This window comes from Electrona antarctica (assembly GCF_951216825.1).
Source record: "Electrona antarctica genome assembly, chromosome: 12".
Taxonomy (NCBI): domain Eukaryota; kingdom Metazoa; phylum Chordata; class Actinopteri; order Myctophiformes; family Myctophidae; genus Electrona; species Electrona antarctica.
This window is the reverse complement of record NC_136793.1, coordinates 43,616,481-43,640,263: the sequence shown is the minus strand read 5'-3', so window position 1 is coordinate 43,640,263 and position 23,783 is coordinate 43,616,481. Positions and strand designations below refer to the sequence as shown.

At 43.4% G+C, this 23,783-nt stretch overlaps 1 protein-coding gene across 8 annotated transcripts in view; it reads left to right on the top strand.

Moving 5' to 3' along the window:
- Nucleotides 1-16,119, top strand: part of gapvd1 (GTPase activating protein and VPS9 domains 1) — a 39,668-nt gene extending 23,549 nt beyond the window's left edge. For 4 of the 8 annotated variants that reach the window (XM_079516223.1, XM_079516221.1, XM_079516219.1 and 1 more), the window contains 16 exons: nt 1,490-1,627; nt 3,449-3,583; nt 4,375-4,494; nt 5,170-5,244; nt 6,461-6,807; nt 7,106-7,193; nt 8,735-8,806; nt 8,942-9,070; nt 9,216-9,342; nt 9,695-9,807; nt 11,187-11,346; nt 11,486-11,673; nt 12,230-12,443; nt 12,592-12,664; nt 12,798-12,995; nt 13,318-16,119. In XM_079516223.1, coding sequence (XP_079372349.1) covers nt 1,490-1,627; nt 3,449-3,583; nt 4,375-4,494; nt 5,170-5,244; nt 6,461-6,807; nt 7,106-7,193; nt 8,735-8,806; nt 8,942-9,070; nt 9,216-9,342; nt 9,695-9,807; nt 11,187-11,346; nt 11,486-11,673; nt 12,230-12,443; nt 12,592-12,664; nt 12,798-12,995; nt 13,318-13,458 — 2,318 coding nt within the window. In that variant the 3' untranslated portion in view covers nt 13,459-16,119. Of the gene's footprint in view, nt 1-1,489; nt 1,628-3,445; nt 3,584-4,374; nt 4,495-5,169; nt 5,245-6,460; nt 6,808-7,105; nt 7,194-8,734; nt 8,807-8,941; nt 9,071-9,215; nt 9,343-9,694; nt 9,808-11,186; nt 11,347-11,485; nt 11,674-12,229; nt 12,444-12,591; nt 12,665-12,797; nt 12,996-13,317 lie in introns of all 8 variants that reach the window. The other 4 variants (XM_079516222.1, XM_079516220.1, XM_079516218.1 and 1 more) reach the window with 1 other exon arrangement.
- Nucleotides 16,120-23,783: the final 7,664 nt, after the last annotated feature.

Here is a 23,783-nt window from a genome sequence, read left to right as displayed (position 1 = left end):
TTATATTCTATAACTGTATTAGGGAATACATAGTTTAGAGAGTATATTCTATCCTTATTAAACACCGGGAATATGAGAACCATGTTATCGGAATGATTTGTAGAACCAGAATAGTGTGGTCGGCCAAGACTTATCTTCGAATGTCGCATTTCTAGATTTAATTGCATATACAAATGGTTGTTAAAAACCAGATGTGATATTACTGTAGGTGCCACCCTTGTTGCTGTGACTAGAGCAGAAGTTTACCTTCCCCTGATCACAAATGCTGGTCATATTACAACCCCTACTTAATATTGATCTGCATTGTGATCTACAATGCGTCCTATAGCAAAGTGTTTTTTTTAATTAAATTTGTTTAACATTTTCACCTATGATGACATGCTCAAATTAGGGACACCATGTTGAAACTGAAAGTGGTTAAAACGACAAACAAACGTCATGCTGAGTTTCCCTCTGTGAAATGGATGCTTAACTCTCTCTCCCTCTGTTTCCCTGTTGTTCCCTCTCTCTCCCTCTGTTTCTCTGTTGTTCCCTCTCTCCCTCTGTTTCTCTGTTGTTCCCTCTCTCTCCCTCTGTTTCTCTGTTGTTCCCTCTCTCCCTCTGTTTCTCTGTTGTTCCCTCTCTCTCCCTCTGTTTCTCTGTTGTTCCCTCTCTCTCCCTCTGTTTCTCTGTTGTTCCCTCTCTCTCCCTCTGTTTCTCTGTTGTTCCCTCTCTCCCTCTGTTTCTCTGTTGTTCCCTCTCTCTCCCTCTGTTTCTCTGTTGTTCCCTCTCTCTCCCTCTGTTTCTCTGTTGTTCCCTCTCTCTCCCTCTGTTTCTCTGTTGTTCCCTCTCTCTCCCTCTGTTTCTCTGTTGTTCTCTCTCTCCCTCTGTTTCTCTGTTGTTCCCTCTCTCTCCCTCTGTTTCTCTGTTGTTCCCTCTCTCTCCCTCTGTTTCTCTGTTGTTCCCTCTCTCCCTCTGTTTCTCTGTTGTTCCCTCTCTCTCCCTCTGTTTCTCTGTTGTTCCCTCTCTCTCCCTCTGTTTCTCTGTTGTTCCCTCTCTCCCTCTGTTTCTCTGTTGTTCCCTCTCTCTCCCTCTGTTTCTCTGTTGTTCCCTCTCTCCCTCTGTTTCTCTGTTGTTCCCTCTCTCTCCCTCTGTTTCTCTGTTGTTCCCTCTCTCCCTCTGTTCCTCTGTTGTTCCCTCTCTCCCTCTGTTTCTCTGTTGTTCTCTCTCTCCCTCTGTTTCTCTGTTGTTCCCTCTCTCTCCCTCTGTTTCTCTGTTGTTCTCTCTCTCCCTCTGTTTCTCTGTTGTTCCCTCTCTCCCTCTGTTTCTCTGTTGTTCCCTCTCTCCCTCTGTTTCTCTGTTGTTCTCTCTCTCCCTCTGTTTCTCTGTTGTTCCCTCTCTCCCTCTGTTCCTCTGTTGTTCCCTCTCTCCCTCTGTTTCTCTGTTGTTCCCTCTCTCCCTCTGTTTCTCTGTTGTTCTCTCTCTCCCTCTGTTTCTCTGTTGTTCCCAGGTGCAGCTGTGGAGAGCATGCTAGGCAGCCTGCTCTGTCTGCCAGGCTCGGGCTCGGTGTTGCTAGACCCATATGGATCCACCATCTCCGAGACCACCAGTGAAGCCTGGAGTGTGGAGGTCCTGCCCAGCGACTCAGGTGAATTTACTGTCAACATTTAGTTTAACTGGGAAATGGGCTTTTTCTCAAATATGGCATCTCTCCCTCAGCTGGACGACGTGTGCCCCATTCCATTCTCCGATTGTACGCCTTCTTGTCCTTCTGTCGTTGTGGTTATTGTGTTGATTTATGCACTACATCTCCATGACAGTCTCATCTGTGTGTACGTGTGTGTGTGCATGTCTTTTTCGTATGTGTATGTGTGGGGGTGGACACGCCAGGTGTGGCGGCGCCGCAGTCCATACCAAGGATGTGAGCATGCATCTGTCATCGTGTTTGTGTGCACTTGCCTTGTCTTTCAGGGCAGATCTGCGAGTGCCAGTAAAAGGCAGCTCAGGGTGTCCCTAGAGGGGACCTCCAGGTGCGTTGGCACCTGTGGTGGAGCGGTGGGGGAGAACATGCACAAGGACAGCAGCTGTCCTCAGTCACTTTACATGGTGTCAACCCTTTATGTGTCTAGACTCGCAAACATCTAGACTCTGCCACCACACCGCTCTGATGCTGTGTTCACGCTGCATGCGCGCTTTGAGCTGTGTGGAAGGATTTACACACATTCTTTGGAGCGCCATTATACCAATAATCATGTCATTGTGTTTAGGGTAATGTCAGTGCAATCCAATAATTTATAGAGTAGGCTTACTATATCTGTTGGGAAAACTAAATTAAAGCACTTTCATCCAAAGCTTTTATTAATGCCTGATTATGTGTTTAAACACCCCCCCCCCCCCCCCCCCCCCCCTTTCAAAGTCAGTGTTTCGTGAAAATCGGTGGAGTGCTTTATTAACAGCGTTAAGTGTTTCTTGGAAAAGCCTGGGCCTTATGTTAATTGAAGTAGTACACCATTTCAATATGTGCCACGTCGGAATGACATGCATGAGTGTCTTGATTGCTTTTTGTTCCGTTTGCTGCCCCTGTTCTGCTCTGTAATAGCACTATCTTGGGCTCGCCTGGAGTGGAGCGCTTGTTTCATGGCTAGGCAGCAGAAAACTGCACTCCGAAGAGCACTTCACTGCCGCATTATTACTAACGAGCATGCAAATGAGTACTGCTGTTAGCATGGAGCCTCTGGGTTCGACCCAACAACTCCACTGGGCAGCCAACGAATTGGCCAAACTGGTTTTATGGCTTAATTTAGTCAGTTATAAGATATGATAAATATAATATATGTATTGTTTTGATTCTATGCCTATGCACTTCTCTCAACTACCCTATAATCCTCTCAGCGAGGGGGAGTTGGAGGATGCCTATCATTTGTAGAAAACTTTAACAAGTGGTACATTTAACTACGTATGTCCATTATATTACATTGTGCACCTATGATTGGGGAAACGATCCTGTCTCCTGTGACTGTACTGTATGTCTGTCTCGTTTCCCACCATCCTTCAAAAGGAAATGAAAAACGATTGTCATGTATGGATGTGTTTTGTGTGCGTGTGTGTGTGTGTGTATGTTTGTGTCTTTTTTAATTTTAATTTACGTTTTATTGAATTTTAATCAAACATACATGAAAACGAAACGACTGACAATTGACAATACATACAACCGAAAACAAAACAAGACAATATACGTACAATACACACAAGGGGAGATGTCTGCCTCTCTTCTCTATTGATGATCATTCATAATACATAAGTACCTCAAACAGGTGCATATACAGGTTAAACAGGTTTAACTGAAACTATACTAAATCAGGTCTTATGGTAGAAACATGAGTAATCCATCTAAACCAGTTATCTGTGAAGACTTCAACTTGACCTCTGAAGCTGAATGTAATCTATGTCTGTGTTTTGATGTTAGCAGAAGCCCCTGACCTGAAGCAGGAGGAGCGTCTGCAGGAGCTGGAGAGCTGCTCTGGAGTGGGCAGCACCTCTGATGACACAGAGGTCAGGGAGGTCAGCTCCAGACCCAGCACCCCAGGCCTCAGTGTTGTCTCAGGTAAAGCGCTACCTACTCTGTCTGTCTGGTTATATGTCCTTCTGTCGGATGACTTATTGATTGTGTTGGTTGGTCGGTTATATATATTGTTTTCTCCCAGTCGCCTTCAGCTCAAGAGGGATCTTGCCTTTTGCCAAGCTGTCGTTGTAAATACGAATTTGTTCTCAAATGACCGGCCTGGTTAAGACAAGGTTAAGTAAAATAGATGAAACTTGTCTCTTTCGCCTTTTCCCCTCCTCTCTGTGTAGAGCAGTCATAATACTGGGAGTGCTTGTTAACCAGTGCATCAGGGTCAGTGTGACTTTTTCACTAGGATACAGGGGTTAATGTTGGTTGTCTTTTACTGTGGGCTCAGGTGGACAGGCTTGTGTTGACATGCATGAAGTAGTATCCCAGATTAAGAAGCCGGCAGTGACGCCCATGGCTCAGCTCGCTTGGGGAAACATCCCAAGGGGCCCCAGTCGATGGATAGTCTGTGCCCGATGATCGCTCTTATCCGTGTCTTTCCCCTCACCCATGGGAGCTTACGCTACCAATTTAGAGCTTCCAGCGGGCTCCCATCTGAGAGGGACCATTCTGCATACTCTTGACACTCCACGTTCTCTGGGGCTTCCCCAGGAGCCGTCAGACTGGAGCTTTGAGTACAGCAAGTTCCCAGCCTCTGGTGCCTACCTTATTCCAAAGTGAGGCGCCTCACCGCAGAAGAGATTGTTTGTTTTTTTTTGCTTTGTTTGTCCTGAATGTCACCATAAATCTGTGCTTGTCTGTTTCATGTTGTGTTACCGCCACAGGTATCAGTGCGACCTCTGAAGATATCCCCAACAAGATCGAGGACCTGCGGTCAGAGTGCAGCTCAGACTTCGGAGGGAAGGACTCTGTGACCAGTCCAGATGGGGAGGAGACAGGCCACGGTAGGAGACGGTGGGACGAGTGTCACCTCCCCACCATGAGTGCTAAGCCATCACTCCACTGTCTATCTGCTCAAAAACAGCAGCAGTGGCTAAAGCTATCAATCCCTGTCATGTCCGCAGCTGCCACCAACTGCAACTACTGTACTTCACTAGTTTACTCACTGACCGTGTAGGGCTGTTGTTGTAGTTTACTTAACCCAATCTGGGCGGGAACCCCTTTTGGTGTTCTAACCCTTCTGGACGGGAACCCCTCTTGGGGTTCTGTACAGTATGTACAGTATTCAAAAATTACAAAAAATTGATGCTGCTATTATAAATATTTGAAGTTTTTCAGAAAACTTGGGTCAGGATTAAGAAGGCTTTTTAGAATCGGCTTCAGTCCATAATGTGTTAAAGTCAAAGTGGGACACTGAAGACTCGGACAAGGTTAACGTAAAAAAAAAGAGTTTAAAAAGAGTTTTATATATTGTATATATTTAATGATGGGTAGCACGAACAGTGGTTTGTTTTTGTACTTTATCGAAACAGAACGTTGAGGAGGCCATAGTTGGGGACAGGCATGGGACGAAAGGCCCTGATTGAATGAAACCTTAGGCTAGGGTGAAGTGGAAGTGATTTTAATCGCTGTATCCTCTCTGGGTCCATAATCCGTATTGTATTTATTTCTTGTTACAGGATCACACCATCTGACATCTCCGCCCTCACAGGTGGATTCCTTGCTGGCTATGTTCGATCCCCTCTCCATGGAAGGTAACTTTCTGCTCCCGAAATGTTCAGGAGCCAATCCTAGAGCTAGCAAATGAGCGTTATTAAGCCGTGCCTAATGTTGTGGGCTCCACAGAACCGCTTGAGCCCTGAGAAATGAACCTAGAAAGAGCGCCTGTGTCCCTCACCCAAAGTCTTTACCCCACTTAACCCATTTAGGCCTGACGTCGAAATTTAAAAAAAAAACGTTTTCTAAATCATGACAATTTTCGGAAAGATTTGAGGCACATTTTAACGATTTTTCAAAAATAGCAGAACTACAAGTTCATGGCGCGCCACTCGGTGGCGCGCCATGAGCTTGTAGATCTGCTATTTTTCAATAGCTAAATTATAACAATGTTTAAAACACCAAAAGGGGTTCCCGCCCCAAAATGGGTTAATGGTTAATGTGGTTAAACGCTAACGTGACATGGATGCGTTCCAGGTCTCAATGGATTAACTGGACAAAAAGAAATATTACCTTTTGTGGCAATGCCCGTTTTCAATTAGCCCATTTAGTGTTCGGCCAGTGTTTTCCTCTACGCCGTCTTTGCTCCTTCTGTGCGTTGCACGGTCGGTGTTGCCGAGTGTAACCGGGAGCCGAGATTGCTTCAGCGAAGACTATGGTAGCAGCAGGGGCTGTGTGTCTGTGGCAAGGTGAAGGGATGACAGGTTGAGAGACCTCACCCCGGGCTCTTTGGCACGGTCCCCTCATCCCACTGTGCTCATGGCACGAGGTTGCCATTGGAAGCTTTTCAGGAGAGAGTGTCTACCCTTGGAACAGGTGGTCTACCTACACCTAGGGCTCATATCCCACCAACAACAGCTCTGTAGCCCCCCCCCCCCCCAACCCCCCACTTCCTCAATGTTTCTTTTAGTACTATGCATCAACGATTATCTCACTCACTCTATGCGCTGCACCTAATATTCCCCTGTAAGCTAGTGAATCTACTGTGAAATTGAGTTACAGTAATTCTACTACTCATTAATGTGTTGATAAATAATATATTGGAAGCGATTATGCATTCTAATTCTACCTCGAGAATCAAGACAATGTATATCGTTGCATTGAGATGTTGAATTTGTTGTGAAATCTTTCCTTTCCTCAGTCATGCAATGCAGTTGAGAAAGAAGTACAGAAAATAAAATGTCTGATGGTTGACATCACAACTCATTTTACTTTAGACTTATTTAGACATTTGTGTCTGTTTTGTTACCCCAGGCTCCTCCACTGGCACTATAGTAAGACCAAAAGTGCACTACGCCAGACCCCCACACCCTCCCCCTGATCCTCCCATCCCTGAGGCGTATGCCCTAGGGCAGGAGCCCCGCCATTCGCTCTTCACACCCCACTGCCTCGCCCAGGCTGAACTGGAACACACCAAGCAGCGGCACTCTTACCCCGACAGGCTGGTGCGTAGCCGCAGCTCCGACATAGTATGCCCAGGCCGCCGGCCTACGAGCGACCCGGGTCTCAACCGGCGTACAGTGGTTGAGGAGCGCGATTCTCCCAGTGCTTTTGCATTGGGCCCGTCCTCCTCTCCCAGCAAGGACTCCCTGAAAGGAGAGGTAAGTACAGGACAGCAACACTGCAGGGCATGAGCAGCTGCACTTTTGCAAACTCAGTGGTAGAGTTGATATGTCCTGTGTAGCTCAATGGGTGATACATCCCACTGGCATGACAGCAGTGCTAACATGCCACTTTACCCTTAGATAAAGGGTTTAATCCACACAATGGGGCAAACATAAACGTATAATGTCAAGTTAAACAATACATTCACCAAATTATTTGATCATGTGTATAATAGAATCATACATTGTGTATACTTGACATGTATAGTTCTCTGTGTATAATTTATTTCCAAAGGTTGAGGAGAGAAAAGACAGTGATGACGAGAAGTCTGACCGCAACAAACCTTGGTGGAAGAAACGCTTTGTCTCGGCCATACCGAAAGGTAAACCCATCATTCTTTCTCTTTGCTCCAAAAGCATTTTGTTTTTCAACTGAGGTTTTTCAGATTGCACCGTTTCTTTTCGGGACAATGTTTTCCTTGCCTCCAGCCCCCACCAAAAAAATAAAAAAATAAATGTTTCCTTAATCACACCTATGACAGGAAATATAACACTTTAAAAGAGCATCAAGGAAAAGCGATTTATAAAGCAAGAAAGAGAATGATGATCCATGTTCTCCACTCCATCGCTGATGTTCCAGTTTGAAAATGATGTTTCTTGTTGTTCAAAGTTCCCTCGGAGACGTGTCCAGTCCCCTTTTTCTCCCACGTCTCACTAGCCACAGATTTATTTAGACTTTTCAAAGCTAATCAGTCATGAGAGGGGCTTTAGCTGTGTAGATAGCGGGTTGTAGCCCTCCCAGCAGTGCTGTCAGCCAGCAGCTAATGGTCATTAGATAGACCTCTCTGTCATCGACGCTGATAGATGACGCATCTCCTGTTGCAGTTCAACTCTACAAACCATCTTTCATACATCTGTCTGAGAAATAATGAGCTGTGCGTGCACGAGATGACTGCGTATTACTCTTTGAGATAATGACGGTCCTCGAGTAAACATTAAACCGCTATTCATGAAATGGAGATGCGTGCATGCGTGCAAGAATGGGAGTGCCGCAGAGCTGGAAAGCGTCGGCTCCTCCCACCATGCAGAGTTCATTGTGTTTCTGCTGCTCTGCGTGGAGACGCGTAGTTGTCCCACAGAGCGGCAGCCTATGTGTGCGTATACGTGTCTGTGTGAGTGTGAGTGAAAGGCCAAACCCTATCTGTTGTGTTCCTCACAGTGCTGTATTGGACGGCTGAGAGTGAAGTCCCAGGTAACGCTTCAACACCATCATCATCAAGCCACTAGACTTAGCTGCTAGATTCAGTGGTTGAGCGCCACATTGCTTTGTAGATGTGCTCCTGTGTGACAGATAGAGCTGTGATGTGACATGGTTGCAGCCTGAGTTGACATCTCCAGCCACTCTCTTCATCCAAGCATTCATTTTGTTGGCTGCCATTTTTATTATTTACACTGTGTAACCATTCGGCTCTCTGGACTCGATGTTTGCCCCAGTAGGTCAGAATATCGGTGTGCATCCTCTGTTTTGTGAAGGTTCATCAGATACCAGACTGTTGTCCCAAAGAAACGTAGACCACCATTTGTCCTATTAGCACCTTGCCGTTAATAGGATAAGGTCTTGACTTCTTGTCATGGACCACAATAAGCTTTAGTCTATTATTTGCATTTCACCATCTTGGAATTCATGTGCTTTATTTGCAACAAAACACAGTGCATAGTTGTTTTTGTTTCCTTCAAGTGTACAATGCTATGATTGTTAGTCCCAGTAGAACCCGCAAACAACATACCAAAGATTTACCAAAGTGCATTCCCCATTCCCGATGAGCTGTCATGAGGTGACTCATGACCATCCTCTCATCTAGCGACAGCGAACATGGACTCACCCCTCCCAGCTCACTCATTACACCCCCTCTCTCCTCCGCAGCTCCGATAGCGGCGTTCCGGAAAAGGGACAAGCAGGAGAAAGACGATATGGCACAGGAGCGTGTCCCACAAGGTCTGTCCTGATTTATTGTCATTGTGCGCCCCCTTTTCTTTTTTTTTGCTGAATCAGTGGGGGAATATGTGGACATATGCACAGTGATGGGTTTAACCCAAATGTTGCCCTGTTGTCTTGGTGGGATTTTATCAGATGACTCGCTGCCCAGACAGAGCTCTCAGGCCCAGGCAGCAGAAGACATCCTGGACAAGTACAGGAACATCAAGAGAACCAGCCCCAGTGATGGAGCCACAGCTGGGTCCTCTTATGAAACTGCAGGGGGTGAGACATGCTATATATGTTGGAGATGCCTGCATTCACACACGTGGCATGTGTTTCATTCCTTTACACACACATACCGTATGTTGGAAAAATGTATAACATTGTTGATAAAAAAATAATTAATACTTTGCATGTATGTCATTAGATCTGTGTGTAGAGGAGAGTGTGCATGATTCTCCCAGAGACGATACTCTACAGAATATGTCCACAGACGACCTGCCAGACTCTGCCAGCCAGACAGCCCAGCAGCATGAGTCCAAGTTCTCTTTCAGGTATGATGGCACTGCTTATACCCAATCTTTACTTCGTTGTTCGACCGCATCGCTTTCTGAGAATAACTTTAATATTTTTATTTTATTTTAAAATATATATTTTGACGAGAAAAGTATAAATTAGGCTGTAGTCTATACATAGATATACAGACAGACCTCATATGTTTTTAAAATGTTCTTTTAGGATTGGGTGGTTCTTTTTTTTAATTTGTTTTGTAAATTAAATGACAAACCTTATTACTTTTTTAAACATTTTTCAAGTAAATTCGGAGCCATAAAGGAAATGCTACTTTACAATGATACAATGATTAAATCCGAACAAATTCTGAAAGAAAAGGCATTGTTTTTTCAGTGATGCCAAGAAGAAGCTGAGAATGGTCTTGTGTTCTGCAGACTCTGTGGCTTTGCCCATCATGACTCCTGCCAATACACGAAACGGGCTGCCTGACCACACAGAATCTGAAGGTAGTCACAGTTGTTTTGCACCTGGTCATCTTTGCCCCACGTTTTCCTACTGCGTTAAGTGTAGAATTTATTTGGCATGTGTAGTGGTGTACAATAAATAATCGTAGTCAGATTTTTCAGAAGTGGTACTAAGCATAACTATTAATACCAGTAAGAGGCCCTGAGGGCGTGAAGCAACCATCCGCCTGGGTGACTGCAGGCTGCTGGGTGAGCGCTGGCGCTTTGGCATGCGGGGTCAGATCAACATAATTAATTCTGTACTGGCCATATATGGAGCGTGTCTTGAGTGTATAGGGTTTGATGAGATCAGATCAACATATGGAATATCAGAACAGGTCAGTTCCATATATGGAGATCTAAGGATGGCAGCGGGGGCAGTGTCTGGAGTGTACAGGGTTTGATGAGGGCCCACGTAGGGCCGGGCCTTAATTTTCGGGCCTGTTGAGAACTCTAGTTTAGCACGGCTGCACTAATAACTTTGGGGCGGGCCCGTCTATAGTTTGAATGGAGAGGTATCAGTCAAAAGGGAGACATCGAAGAGGAAGGGCGGGTGGGGAAGGATCAACATATGGAATGTCAGAACAGGTCAGCTCCATATATGGAGATCTAAGGGTTTGAGGTCAGTGTCGTGATCTTCATATATGGAGACGGCCATATATGGAGCGAGGCGTGACCGACTGACAACCATATATGGTGGCGTGACGTGTCACGAGGCGTGACCGACTGACAACCATATATGGTGGCGTGACGTGTCACAAGGCATGATTGACTGACCATAAGGCGTGACTGACGGATCGACAGATGGACGGACTGACAGGTTTTGCAGGTTTTCATAGTAATCTGCAACCTACAGTCGCAATAAATAAATGTACAAAAAGAAATAACATTTACGCTGTTGTTTTTCAGTTATTTAGATTGTAGAGTTTAGAGTGACTGGAAGCTGAAGACAGAGGGGCAAAGACATGAAACGGAGATCTCTAGCCAGAATGCATCCAGTGACATGTGTAGCAATTATGTGGTTCGCACACTGTTGCCTCATTGTACAAACTGCATACACTGTTCAGTTTTGCAAAACATTTTTACCATACGGTACACAACTTCTTCAAAGTGAGAGGTTTTCTTGAGCGACTTGCCTATTCCTTGCAGCAATTGTATTTTAAGGATCTCTCCTACACATTTGGAAGCAGGACAATACCAGGCTGAACACAAAATGACATCCCTTTTCAAATGGCTAACACTGAATCCATAACACAGCATTTCTGCAGCCATCATTCACATTCTTATGTGGAGGCGGCAGGCTGATCTGATTACAGCAGCCGGCCTCTCTCTCTTGTACCCTAGCAGCATGTCTCACACGTCTCCCCCTTCCCTCTCGCCAGACAATGAGATAGTCTGCTTCCTGAAGGTCCAGCTAGCGGAGGCCATCAACCTCCAGGATAAGAACCAGATGGCACAGATCCAGGAGACCACTCGTTGCGTCAGCCGCTTCGACCCACGGACCTGCAGGAAGCTGCTGGCTGCCATCGCCGAGGATTACAGGTACCTGTCTGGGCCTGGGGTGACAGCCGTGTGGCTTTTTGAAGACATTGTCGTTTTAGCTGTTCTGTGCACAACTGCTGAAGTGAATTGTGCAATATAGTAGCAAATATGAGAAGCCAGTGGTTTGTGTCTTTTGCAGGAAGAGGGCACCGTATATAGCTTATCTGACCAGGTGTCGCCAGGGCCTGCAGACGTCTCAGGCCCACCTTGAGAGGCTCCTGCAGAGGGTGCTGAGAGACAAGGAGGTGGCCAACCGGTACTTCACAACAGTCTGTGTTCGGCTCCTCCTAGAACATATGGAGGCCAAGACGCAGGACTTCATCAAGGGTATCTCCTCACATCCATTGTTGTCACATCATGATATCATATTAGCATTGCTCATTAAATGGTTTTGGCAGCAAGCCTCCAATAGGCCTATAGAATATTGTCAGGTGGAAACCTTATTTGTCCAAAACCCGTTCTCTTTTTTGAGGGGCGCTAGCCCCTCCTATGCCCAGCTTTGTGCGTTTGTGTGTACCGGCATAGTGATGATTTGATGGGCTGAGCACAGAATGTGATGTAAGATAATGTATGATGATGTATACGATAAGAGCGCCCCTCACTTCACACAAGTGTGATTTTTATTATTTTAAAAATATTGAAAATATCCGATCTACAAGCTTCTGCGATCTGCTATTTTTATTTTTGTGTGACATTCTTGCATGATGAAGTATGGTATTAATTTACAAAAAAACAAAGTTGAAATGTTGAGATGGAAGGTTTCTGTCTGATAGAAACACTATTCGGTTTTGCTCGCCCTTCATCAACAGACTGTTTCCTGCAGAAGTTCATGTGTATGTCCCGTATCCATGTTGACTGCATTGTTCTCTGCCTCCCGCCATAGCCTTCCAGGGGTGCACAGCGTCTGATGACAAGACGGCAGCAGTGGAGGATTTTCTGCGCTACTTGTATGGTGCCATGGCCCGTGATGCCATCTGGCAGTATGCTAGCGAGGACCAGCTGCAAGATGCCCAGATGGCTATCGAACGCAGTGTTATGAACCGCATCTTTAAACTGGCCTTCTACCCCAACCTGGATGGGGATATTCTCAGAGATCAGTGAGTATCTAGATCAGCAGTGCCATGCTGACTCTGTCTATCTCAATTAACAGTGATTCAGTTCCATACTCTTACTGGCAGAAATGTGTACTGTAAAGGTTTAAATAGATGGGGCTGTGTTTTCTATTTTCACTCAATTATCTTCCAGGCTTTTCCATGAACATATACAGCGGCTCACGAAAGTTGTAACAGCCAATCACAAAGCTCTTCAGATCCCAGAGGTAACAACCTGATTATCCAATGGCCTCATCAGATGCATCCGAACATTTTATATAACAGGCCATTATGTCTGTAATGGCTGCTCGACAAAGTGGCTTGAAGTGTTAATGTTATTTTTTTGTTTAAACCTTACAGGTGTATCTGAAAGAGGCTCCATGGCCTTCTGCACAGTCTGAGATTAGGACCATCAATGCCTACAAGACCCCAAGAGACAAAGTCCAGTGCATACTGCGCATGTGTTCCACCATTATGAACTTGTTGAGTCTGGCCTATGACGACTCCGTCCCTGGAGCAGATGACTTTGTCCCTGTACTCGTTTATGTCCTCATAAGGGTGAGTCCCACTACTCTTAATGCATTACACATTATGCTGAATAGCAGACTCGCATTTACGGAGTGTATTCCGTAAATGCTTTAGCGTTGGCCACTTTTGGATTCTGAAGGTTGAAAATAATCACCCCGGACTATCTCCTTAGTCCTTACCTGATATGATTAACCAGTAATTTACACGGTGGCGTTGAGATTTTTGCTGGCCGATAACCTGTACCGTGATATTTTCCATATTTCCATATTTATGGTGATAATCTGCATGGGCATAGCGCGTGGTTCGTTCAGCGGCTAATGTGGAGCCCATCCCCGCTTCTCCTCCCCTCCAGGCAAACCCGCCCTGCCTGCTGTCCACTATTCAGTACATCAATAATTTCTACGCCAGCCGGCTGAGTGGGGAGGAGTGCTATTGGTGGATGCAGTTCACCGCGGCAGTGGAATTCATTAAGACCATCGACGATCGCAAGTGAAGCAGAACAGCCACCTGTACGGGCAGACTGCGGGGAAGGAGCCGGGAGACTGGGATACTTCCCAACCAACTGCTCCCTTCCCAACCCAACAGCTCACAGAAATCTGGCCTTAAGCCTGCTCTCTATTTGTATAGCTGTACATAGCCAGAGACGTTGAGAGATTACAAAGTATATATGATTACTGTATGTATGTGGACAAATCCAGGTTTTAGCAATGGTTGAAAGAAAAAGGCCTTGGGGGATGGGGGGTCCACAAGTTAATGTTTGAACTTCAGCTGATTTGGATCATTTCCTTTGATCTCGTTGTCTCTTCTGTCATGTTGTTTTTTGGGGGTCTGTATTAGATTTTATATATCCCATGATATTATTCAAACGTTAAATCGACACATGGAAAAGATAATCAGATGAAAAGGGACCATACTTCCATGACATGATCACTGATGGTGTTTTTTGTTTTGTTTGTAATTGATGGGCTTACAGCTTATTTCAAGTGATCTAATGCTCATCAAATGCATTGTAACATGGGGATTTACAGGGCGTGATGGTTACTGATAGTTGGTTGACTCCGTGCTGGTGATTTTCGTACACTGATCAATTTGCAGTAACCTTGCTATTTAAATGCTAGCATATCAATAGTAGGGCAGCTTCTTTCTTGAAACGTACAATGACATTCATTTACCCCTATTCCCAACACCTATACATCAGTGACAGTTTGAACACAAGGGCCCATATTTGTATGAAATAAAAAATATTTATTTCTATTTAAAGCTTTTGTTTAACTTTTGAGAATGATTTCACATATCATGCCCATATTAGGCGTCTGTGGCAAGTCGCGGTATTTTAATGAACTTGATAGAAAGGCCTCGATATAAAAGGCACCTTAATGATGACTAAGCCCAAACTGTAGGTGGGGTCAGTGGGCATAGATACAGGGTCATTGCTGAACAGCTGTGCACAGTGAGTAGTGTTCGTTTTTAGTTTTTCTCCCTTTTTTTGTTTTAGGGGGCAGGGGGTGTTATTGAAATGATATTGAAATTAGTGCCTTTAAGATGAGGTGCTTCGTGTACAGTAAGATTTATTTTTTACAAGGTTCCCTTTTGTGTTTTCCATTTGTGCTTGTGATCCAACATTACATAAAGCAGCCACCCCTCCTCTGCCAATGGTCCAGTCCCACATCTCATTGAGAGAAACCTCTGTCCAGCTGTTGCAGCAAAGAAAAGGGGGGGCGGGCAGCACAATGTTAGTTATGGTCATACACAGATTGTTCCCTTTAATGCAATTGTGTACTGGTTTTGTGAACAATAACATGTATCCCCCTATATTATAGATCCCTACCTCAGAGTTGAAACCAATGAACCTGATATCTCAATCTGCGCACAGTAAACTCATTGGTTGGCAACAGAGAAACGGATCATATTTGCACTGTTCAAGTATTTGCTTCAGATTCAGCACATCTTCATAATACAATGGGACATGTTAGAAAGGTTAGAGTTGGACTGAACTGCTGTGATGGTAGTTCTGTCGAACGCAACCCTTCTCAAATACCCTTGCTTAGTGAACAAAGTTATTACTGAGCTATCAGTATGGACAGAATAGTGATTGGATTAGCTCTCTACCTCCTCAGTTCAAGAAAGGGACTCCTCTTTATGTGCACTTATAACTTTTTTTGTCTTTTACCCACCCCACCCCTTCCATTGGTAGTAGAAGCATGACTAGAATTTTCAAATGAACAAAGCTCCTTTTTCACGTAACATGCAGATGTCCTCTGCCTCTTGTGGTGCACAAATGTGCCATATGCAGTATATACCATAGTTTAAATAATTATGCTTTATACTTACCTATAGCACCCCTTTCCAAAAACAACTGATATTCTAAGTGAAAAACAAATCTGTTTTCTGCAGGAGGCACAGGGTACAACAAAATATAAATGAGGTTTTATAATTTCAAAGTGATCTGGCAGCGTAGACAGTAATGTGTGATAAAACATGTTATGTGTAATCTGACTTGCAGTGAGGTTTGTCTAGTGAATGTGTGAGAACACTTTAGTGAGTGAGATTGGCTGAGCCCTGTGACTTCTTGCATGTTATTGAATGGTCATTGTACCTTCTCACCCAGGATAAACCGTACAATATGATTGGTATCTGCCACAGGCCAGTAATTGATGCTGTGAGAGGATGTTGAGTTTCTTTTGTGTCCTTCCGCCTTGAAGCTCATTTATTTGTTTTGCACAAACCAGATGTCTCCTAAAATTTTACAGTCTTTTTAAAATGTTATTCTTTTGTTTGTGTTCTTTTCTTTTTTTTTTTTCTATGTTCCTGACAGACTTACTGTATACCCTTTATTAAAGCCACAGTCATTTGCCATAAGCATAACATTGTAATTTGATGAATACTGTATTGAATGGGTAGTTAGGCTAATTATAGGATCTGACTGTTACACTTTGTCTATTCAAGGTGATGAACATTTCACTTCCAATGGCAGTCTTGGTATTTGCAAAATGTTTTTTGTTTGTCTTTTGTTTTTCTTATTCCCCAACAGTGAAATATGCACAGTCAATGTATGTGCAGTAGCCTATATGTCCATGACTTATCTGTGTAATCAGTTTTAGGAGACACCAATGTACTGGAAAATGATGTTGAGGGTCATATCTATACTAATTAAGTCTGTGATGTCACTTTAATTAGATATCTACACAGTATGTATAGATTTATATGTATACGAACAAATCAGATGAAATTATTCAGAAGTGTTTTGTGTTTCAGTGTTCCCAGATAGGCCTAAGCTGACCAAAGCTGTGTTTAACCTGAGTGAAATACTGTTCATAGGCCTACTTCATAAACTATTTATGCACAGGACAAAACACCTGAGGCAAAATTCAAGTAGGCTCCACATGGCAGTCATAGCAGACCTGCAATTTCAGCATTGATTGTATGCAAACCACTGGACAGAGATGTAACAAAAGATTTAAGTAAAGTAGATGGACCACTGATGGACAACTGTTCTTTAAAAAGCCCGATTCATACTTTCGTCGCACGACGGTGACACGCATCGACAAAAAGGCGTAGGTAGGCTATGTACAAGCTCACCACGCGTTGAGCTTGAGGCGCGCGACACCGTCGTACGATAGAGCATAAATTCGGCTTCACATAGCCCTACTGCACTCTGCTCCCACTACCTGACATGTAGGCTACAATAGAGGTGAAAGGCTGGGTAGAGAAGAGCGAATTTTACATCTTACATTTAATTGTAAGCTTGCACAATTATGACATGCGGGGGGAGGCGATTTGTCTGTTACTGTGATTTATGCATTACGTAATTCTTAAAAAAACAAAACAAAAAAAATCAATAAAATAGGTTTTCCCTCCTTCATGTCCTGTAGCAGTCTTTAACAATGTGTGCTGTGTGTGTGTGTGTGTGTGTGTGTGCGCGCGTGTGTGTGTCAGTGTCATATACTCACAGTATGTGTGCGCGTGAGTGTGCACATATTTTGTGCAGACACTGACACGTGCTCATTGTAAGGGGGAGGACATCACTTATGCACACGTACACTAATGTTTCATTATTCTGCGACTCCTTGTTCAGTGGGAGGTATATGTGGTCGACACGGCCACACAAAAGATGTATGAAAATTTATGCATGGAATATAATTGTTAGTGGGGGCAGTGGAGCAGGATCAGCCCATCTTTTAGCCACAAATAGCAACCTCTCGGCAAACATTTAATTACTGCTGACAAGTGTACAGCGGATTGTAATTGGAGATACCCCCCTCCTCATCTAAAAGCTCCTCTTACTCCACCAATTGCCTTCCCTAATAGTCGTCTTTTTTATCATAAAGTTCTTCGTGGGGTGCACTGAATCCCCTGATGATATCTCCCAATCGTTAATTTAAATTCAAATTTTTGATGTGTGAAGTTAATTAGTTGAAGCCAAAGCCAATGGCTAGATTGGCCCGATTTGGAGATTGGAGATTTTGTTTAGGTGGCACTTGGCTGGCTGACTTGAGATCCGTGGAGGATAAACTGCATAAAGGATTATGGGCACTGGGCGAGCAGAACAGACAGTAGGCCTACAGTATAGTTGATTGGTGGGATTGGTGGCTGCCTGTCTCCATTCGTGTAGGCTACATAGAGATGATGAGAGAGGCGTTATGACGCAGGATATCGCGCAGATTTGACCTGATATTACCTCCGCTCACTGCGCTGCAGCAATGTTTTACTGGTGATAGTAGGCTAGTTGAGAGAGTAGAATCAAATTGAGAAGATCATATGGGCTTCATCTCTGATGCAACTGCGTTTCATATTTATGTCAGATTGTTGCATGAGGATCTAAACAGCCCTGCGGCCTCACCCAGATGGCAGTGGAATAACAGATGATCAGTCCAACGGGGCTTGTGCATGACTTCACACACTGGTCTGCATGGAGGAGGAGAGCTGGGCCGGTCCAAATACCACGTTAAACCTGGCGTTCCAATTAGGGCATGTCAGTGGAAACATTGTCAAAAACGTTTTCGAAAATAGCAGGCTCATAATGCATTGCAGAGGTTGTAGAATAGTTGTTTTCACTATTCTTTAATACGGATTAAGAAATGGTAGCATTGGTATATGGCTACACACTACAAGCTATAGGCCTATGTCTTGTCCAACTGCATTTCATTGACAGGAATACTCAGCTTTACTTCTCTTGTAACATAATCTCTTGTTCATAATCACATACACAATGCTCAGTTATCAAACAGCTGCTGAACTGCTACCATTATTACCATGTAGACCTATAGCAGCCAGTCAGGAGACAATTCAACCGAAAGCATCGATATGATCAATATTGTAAGAGTGTGCCGTTTTCACGAGCTCCTGCAGATGGCAGACGCACCATTCCCGGCGACGGTCTCCTGAGCTCAGACTCAGAGGCTGCAGACAAAGAACACCATGGGGCATATCGCATATTAACTATTTGACTTTTAAAGTCAATAATAGGAATGGCTGGCTAAAAAGTAGAATGCATTATGATATATATATTTTTAAATAATGATAGTAGCCTTGTTGTTATCATTACTTTGTTGATGATAGCATCTTCTCATTTCTGCTGCACGCCTGCACCCCTCTCAAGTTTCAGAAGCTTGTAGGCCTAGTCAAAGGCCTATGCTACGCAATCAACTTTCGCCTACAGTGAGTGTGTCTGACATGAGGGGCACAGGGGGGACATGGGTTTGTTAGCCTATATTTGCGAACTATGATGATACGCGCGCATATTGGAGAGGATATGAATTTTATTCAATTTTTATTTTTTTTATAAAAGTTTTAAGAGCCAAATAAGTTCTAAAGTTCATTCGAACCGTTGGAGCTGGGCGGGCAAGCCGGGCATTATAAAAATGAGAGCGTCGACTCGTCTCCACGTCTTGTTGAGCGTAGCCTCTACATGGGAATCAGCCTATTAAAGTATTTCCCCTCTTGACGGCAATAGCATCAGACACAGCCTACCGTCTGCCGTATGAGAACCAACTCGGCTGATTGTGAGAAATCTTGATTCTTCACTAAGGAGAAAACAAACAACACAAGGCAGCAGCACGTCAATTAAATTAAAGGGTGAGTCTAAATGAACAAAATGTCAAATACACATATTAAAACTTAAATGAAATAGCCGCGAGGATGCTGGGAGAGGAGGAGGAGATTAAACTCAGAGGGATACCAACGTCTCTCTGCCCCGAGGTGGTACTGCACGAGACGTAAATAGTGAAACTGAGCCTTTCTCTATTATGATTTTAGCCCAAACCACAGAGACGCAGATGCAGTGGAAAAACATGTTTTTTCCCCTGGATAACAAATAATTCCGATTGGCATTTATGTCTGGTGATGAGGGAGAATATAAAATCAATTAGGCTATTCAAGATAAGACAAAACTAAAATCCTAAAAAGGACTGAACACTGAATTGTATTTTTTTTTGCCTACATGATGAGACAGACAGGTAGGCTATTAACTATCCTATTTGTGTTTTTATTTTGTGTCTTGCAAAGAAATCAGCTATTTGGGCTTTAGTCTACAATACATCTTTGGCATAGACCTACTCGTGTTTACCTTTAGTGCTTACTACCACAAATGATACCAATTAGGCAAAATGACAATTAGCCTACAATTGTGTGGTTACCATTCATACCTGAAATTGCACTTTCGAAAAAGAACAATTTTCATAGGCATGGTTAATCACCTATGACTATGAGAAAAAGAGTGGGAGGTGACATCAAATTGAACCGTGGAAATGGAACAAGAATTAGATGCACTTAGCCATCAGATGTTAATGGCACCAATCAACAGCCAATTACCCAGTGTGCTTCAGCATCTTGACAAGTGCAGGTGTACTGTGCTTCTACATGCTTCTTTCATGCATTTCCATAAATACAACAATAAACTCCCCCTCTAATTGTACTACACACATTCTCCATTGTGTTTCCAATTAAGCAGCATTGTTAGGTAAGTGTCCACCATGGAATGTAATCAAAAATACCCTATGGGCAACCATAACATACATTTAACAGGATGGCCTTAAATCGATACAGCCATTATGTATTTATTAAAATGTGCTCTTTATTAATAATGAACAAGGACTGTTTCATACTGCTGATGCATTTTTGTACACACATAATGAATGTTTAAAAGAAAATGCAAAAAGCCCTTTTGTGCTAAGGGTAAAGGTTTTGCCAGTCCACTGGCTGGCATCATTATTTACAAGTGGACATTCTGCAGTGGTGTGTCAGTGCTTGGCATGGCCCTTGTTGTGAACATGATCTAGACTGAAAATCTGCTGCTGATGCTGATGATCTTTGTCACTGGGGTGGATGCAAGTCTCAGCCCGAGCTGATGCCATGACAAATCTACAAGCAGCACACATGCACGCACGCACGAGCGCGCACGCACACACTCACTCACACGCACGCACACACGCACGTGCACACACACGCACACACACACACACACACACACACACACACACACACACACACACACACACACACACACACACACACACACGCGTATACAACCCACACACATATCCTAAAGACGATCACCCATAAAACCCATGGGCGACACATGAGGCCATTGTCCCAATATGACCTACTTTGATTATGCAACAGGTGATGGGTTTCCCCTGGATGTCATCTCTGTCATTGGCCTCTCTTCAGAGACGGCACTCTGGACCCTGGGAGAGCTGGCTGGCAACATGCCCGATCTACAAAGTGAGCTGTCCTATCATTGACATCAAGTGAGCTGAAGATGTCATGTCTTCATCTTGTGAGAGTTCAATCCTCCTTTCAGGATGGATCAAGCTCTCTGTCGCTTGAGAGAGTCAGTGGAGATAAGTGCAGTGGATCATACTTCCTCTTGGGGATATGTGAAAAGTAACCCGTTTGACATGAGCATTCTTAATAAGGTGTTCTCACAAGTGAGGGGGGGGGGGCAGTTTGTGTTTTCATTATAGCCTATCAAAACGGCTAATTAAAATGTATACAACACCACACAGCCTAATTCAGAGTCTTAAAAGGAACGTTTCTGAATAAAAATCAACTTTATTTTCAAACTCAGATCACAGGGTTACAGGTGTAAAGATGGGTGAAATAATCTTTTGTGCAAGCTCCATTGTTTTTGTTGTTTTCAGGAAGAGAAAGGACAAGGAGAGAAAATAAATCGCAAACCACAAAAAGAAACACGTCGAGGATAGGCAAAAATCTATGATATCTACATAAGACTGTATAGTATACACAGCATAATCCAACTATGCATAATCCAAAATGTCACATTTAAAAGGAACTCAAAACTCCATTGCTGAACTAGAAAGTAAAGTTCCTGAAGAAACAGTGTGGGATCGCTAAGAATGTTGATAGTATTAAGTATTGAATTGATAGTTCTATAAGTCTTAAAGGTGTCAAAGTATTAGTAGTGTAGTGTTTTTTTGTTTGAAAAGGTGTTAAAGGTTTTTAAAAGTTTAAGGTTCTAAAAGTTTGAAAGGTTCCTAAATGTGAAATGGTTCTAAAGGTTTTAAAGATTTAAGGTTCTAAAGGTTTTGAAGGTGTAATAGTAGTGTAAAAGGTTTGATAATGTAGACAGTATTGAGTAGTGTAAAATGTTGTTTTTTAGGGTAAACCAGTGGTTGCTAGGGTCCAAGAGGCGGTTGCTATGGTCTAATAATAGGCAGTTGCTAGGATCTAGTAGGTGGTTGCTAGCATAACTGTAGCCTGGACTAGCCAGCGTGATTTCTGGTATAGAGGGGTGGGTGCCGGCTGGATCAGCCGGTGAGAATCCTATTGGTTCACTTCACCGATCTGAGTGTATTTCCTTCCTGACTGTATGACTACTTGGCCTAAGGCAGAGGATCACATATCCACATATTTTTGATACACAATAACACAACCAGGCTTTTAATGGTGGAAACTGAAAATGTCTAATTGTATTCTCTGCAGCTGTTTGGTCATGTGGCCATAAGGACTCTGTTATTGTTACCAGTCTAAGAACCCTTATTATATTGTATTTATATATGTATGTACTGTATGTTTTTTGGGTTTATTTCTTAGTAATTGTATTGTCTGATGTATTATGTATTGTTCTGTTGTATTGTTTGTTTGTACAAAAAAAAAATGCAATAAATATATTGTTTAAAAAAATAAAAAAACACAACCAGGCTGATTTCACTCAAGACGGGAACCCCTTTTGGAGTTACTATGTACACTTGTACAGTATATAGCAACATAAATGTTTTGTAATTTTGTAATAAATATTTGAACTCCAGAAAACTAGGATTTAGAAGGCATTTTTTAGAAATGTCCTCACGTCTAAATGGGTTAGATCCTATAAAAACAGGGAGAAACTAGAAAAAGTGCCCCTCGGGGCACATGTCTCCACCAGGCCAGGTCAGGTTGTGGCCTCCTGGTTGCGCTATAATAGGCCAATGTGAAAAGGGTGCCATTTGTTCTTACACCATTGATGGCAATTGGATGATTTGAGGCATTTTGTTCCAAAAATGTGTTTTGCAAAAATCCACCTTTTAGAGGCACTATAACAGGCCAATGTGAAAAGGGTGGGATATATTCCTCAGCCTAGTAGGAAAGTCTGTGAAAGATTTCACGTAAATTCCCCGCTGGGGGACGCCTGCTGGCCTAGTGGTCCAGGCATATGCCACATATAGGCTCTGGCCTGACAGCGTGTCGCGTGTTCAAGTCCCGTTCATGCCGACCTTTGCTGCGTGTCTCTCCCCTTCTCTCTCTCCAAGTTTCCTGTCTGTCTTCACTAATAACTATAAATAAAGGTAAAAACTAAAAAGCCTAAAACAAATCTTTTAAAAAAAAAAATTGCACGCCTCATGCCTCATTGCCTCATTGCCTCATGATTTGAGGCTTTTTTGTTTCAAAAGGGCCAATCCTGCAAACTTTGAAAGCCAATGTTAGCCAATAAGGATGGAATATGAAATATTGGACAGATCCATTTTGAACACATGACTGTAGAGATAGTGTGTAACGATTTGCGGGATTTTTGGACAGAATCTGGAGGAGTAATATAAAAAAATGTGTTTTTCAAAAGTCGGCCTCCTGGTGGCGCTATAACAGGCCGTTATGGAGAATTTGGGGCAGAGGTTCATAGTTGGCATCCAGGGAGTGTGTGTGCAAAATTTGGCATCGACCGGGTTAACGGTGCCAGAGATTAGCTGTTCACAGACGGACGGACGGACGGATGGACACACGGACGGACGGAGTGCAAAACATACTCTCTCCCCATGCCTTCGGCCTGGTGGAGACAAATAAAGCATATTGTAGAAATGTTGTGTGCATATTTTTACACAATGTTTTGTGTGCAAACATGCAGTGTAACTCATCTCACAGCCTCTCGTGATAAATGTTATGTATACATGGCTGTACGTACATCCCCAAAAGTACACTGCAAAATCCTGATTGTTAAAGCTGCAGTATGGAACCTATTTGTGAATAAAGTGTTATTTTTGACCAATCTGTATGTTAATTTAATATGACATCTGCAGTGTTTGCAGGTGGTTTCCCTACTATACTCTTCTGTTGAGGAATGTAGACCCTGTGTTTGAGTAGGAAGTACGGTAGGTACACCATTGACAAGTGGCACCGGCAACACAACATTGAGGGCTTGGAGCACATGTGACATTTTCAGAATTTTACAGGAGAGCAAAAACTAACTTTTCATTGAATGTAAAATGTAATAAAAAAGTTAAAAAAACCATGATACTGACATGATACAGGCATGATACTGACCATGTTAAGCCTAGATACTGACCATGTTGTGACATACTGATATGATACTGACCATGCTTCTGA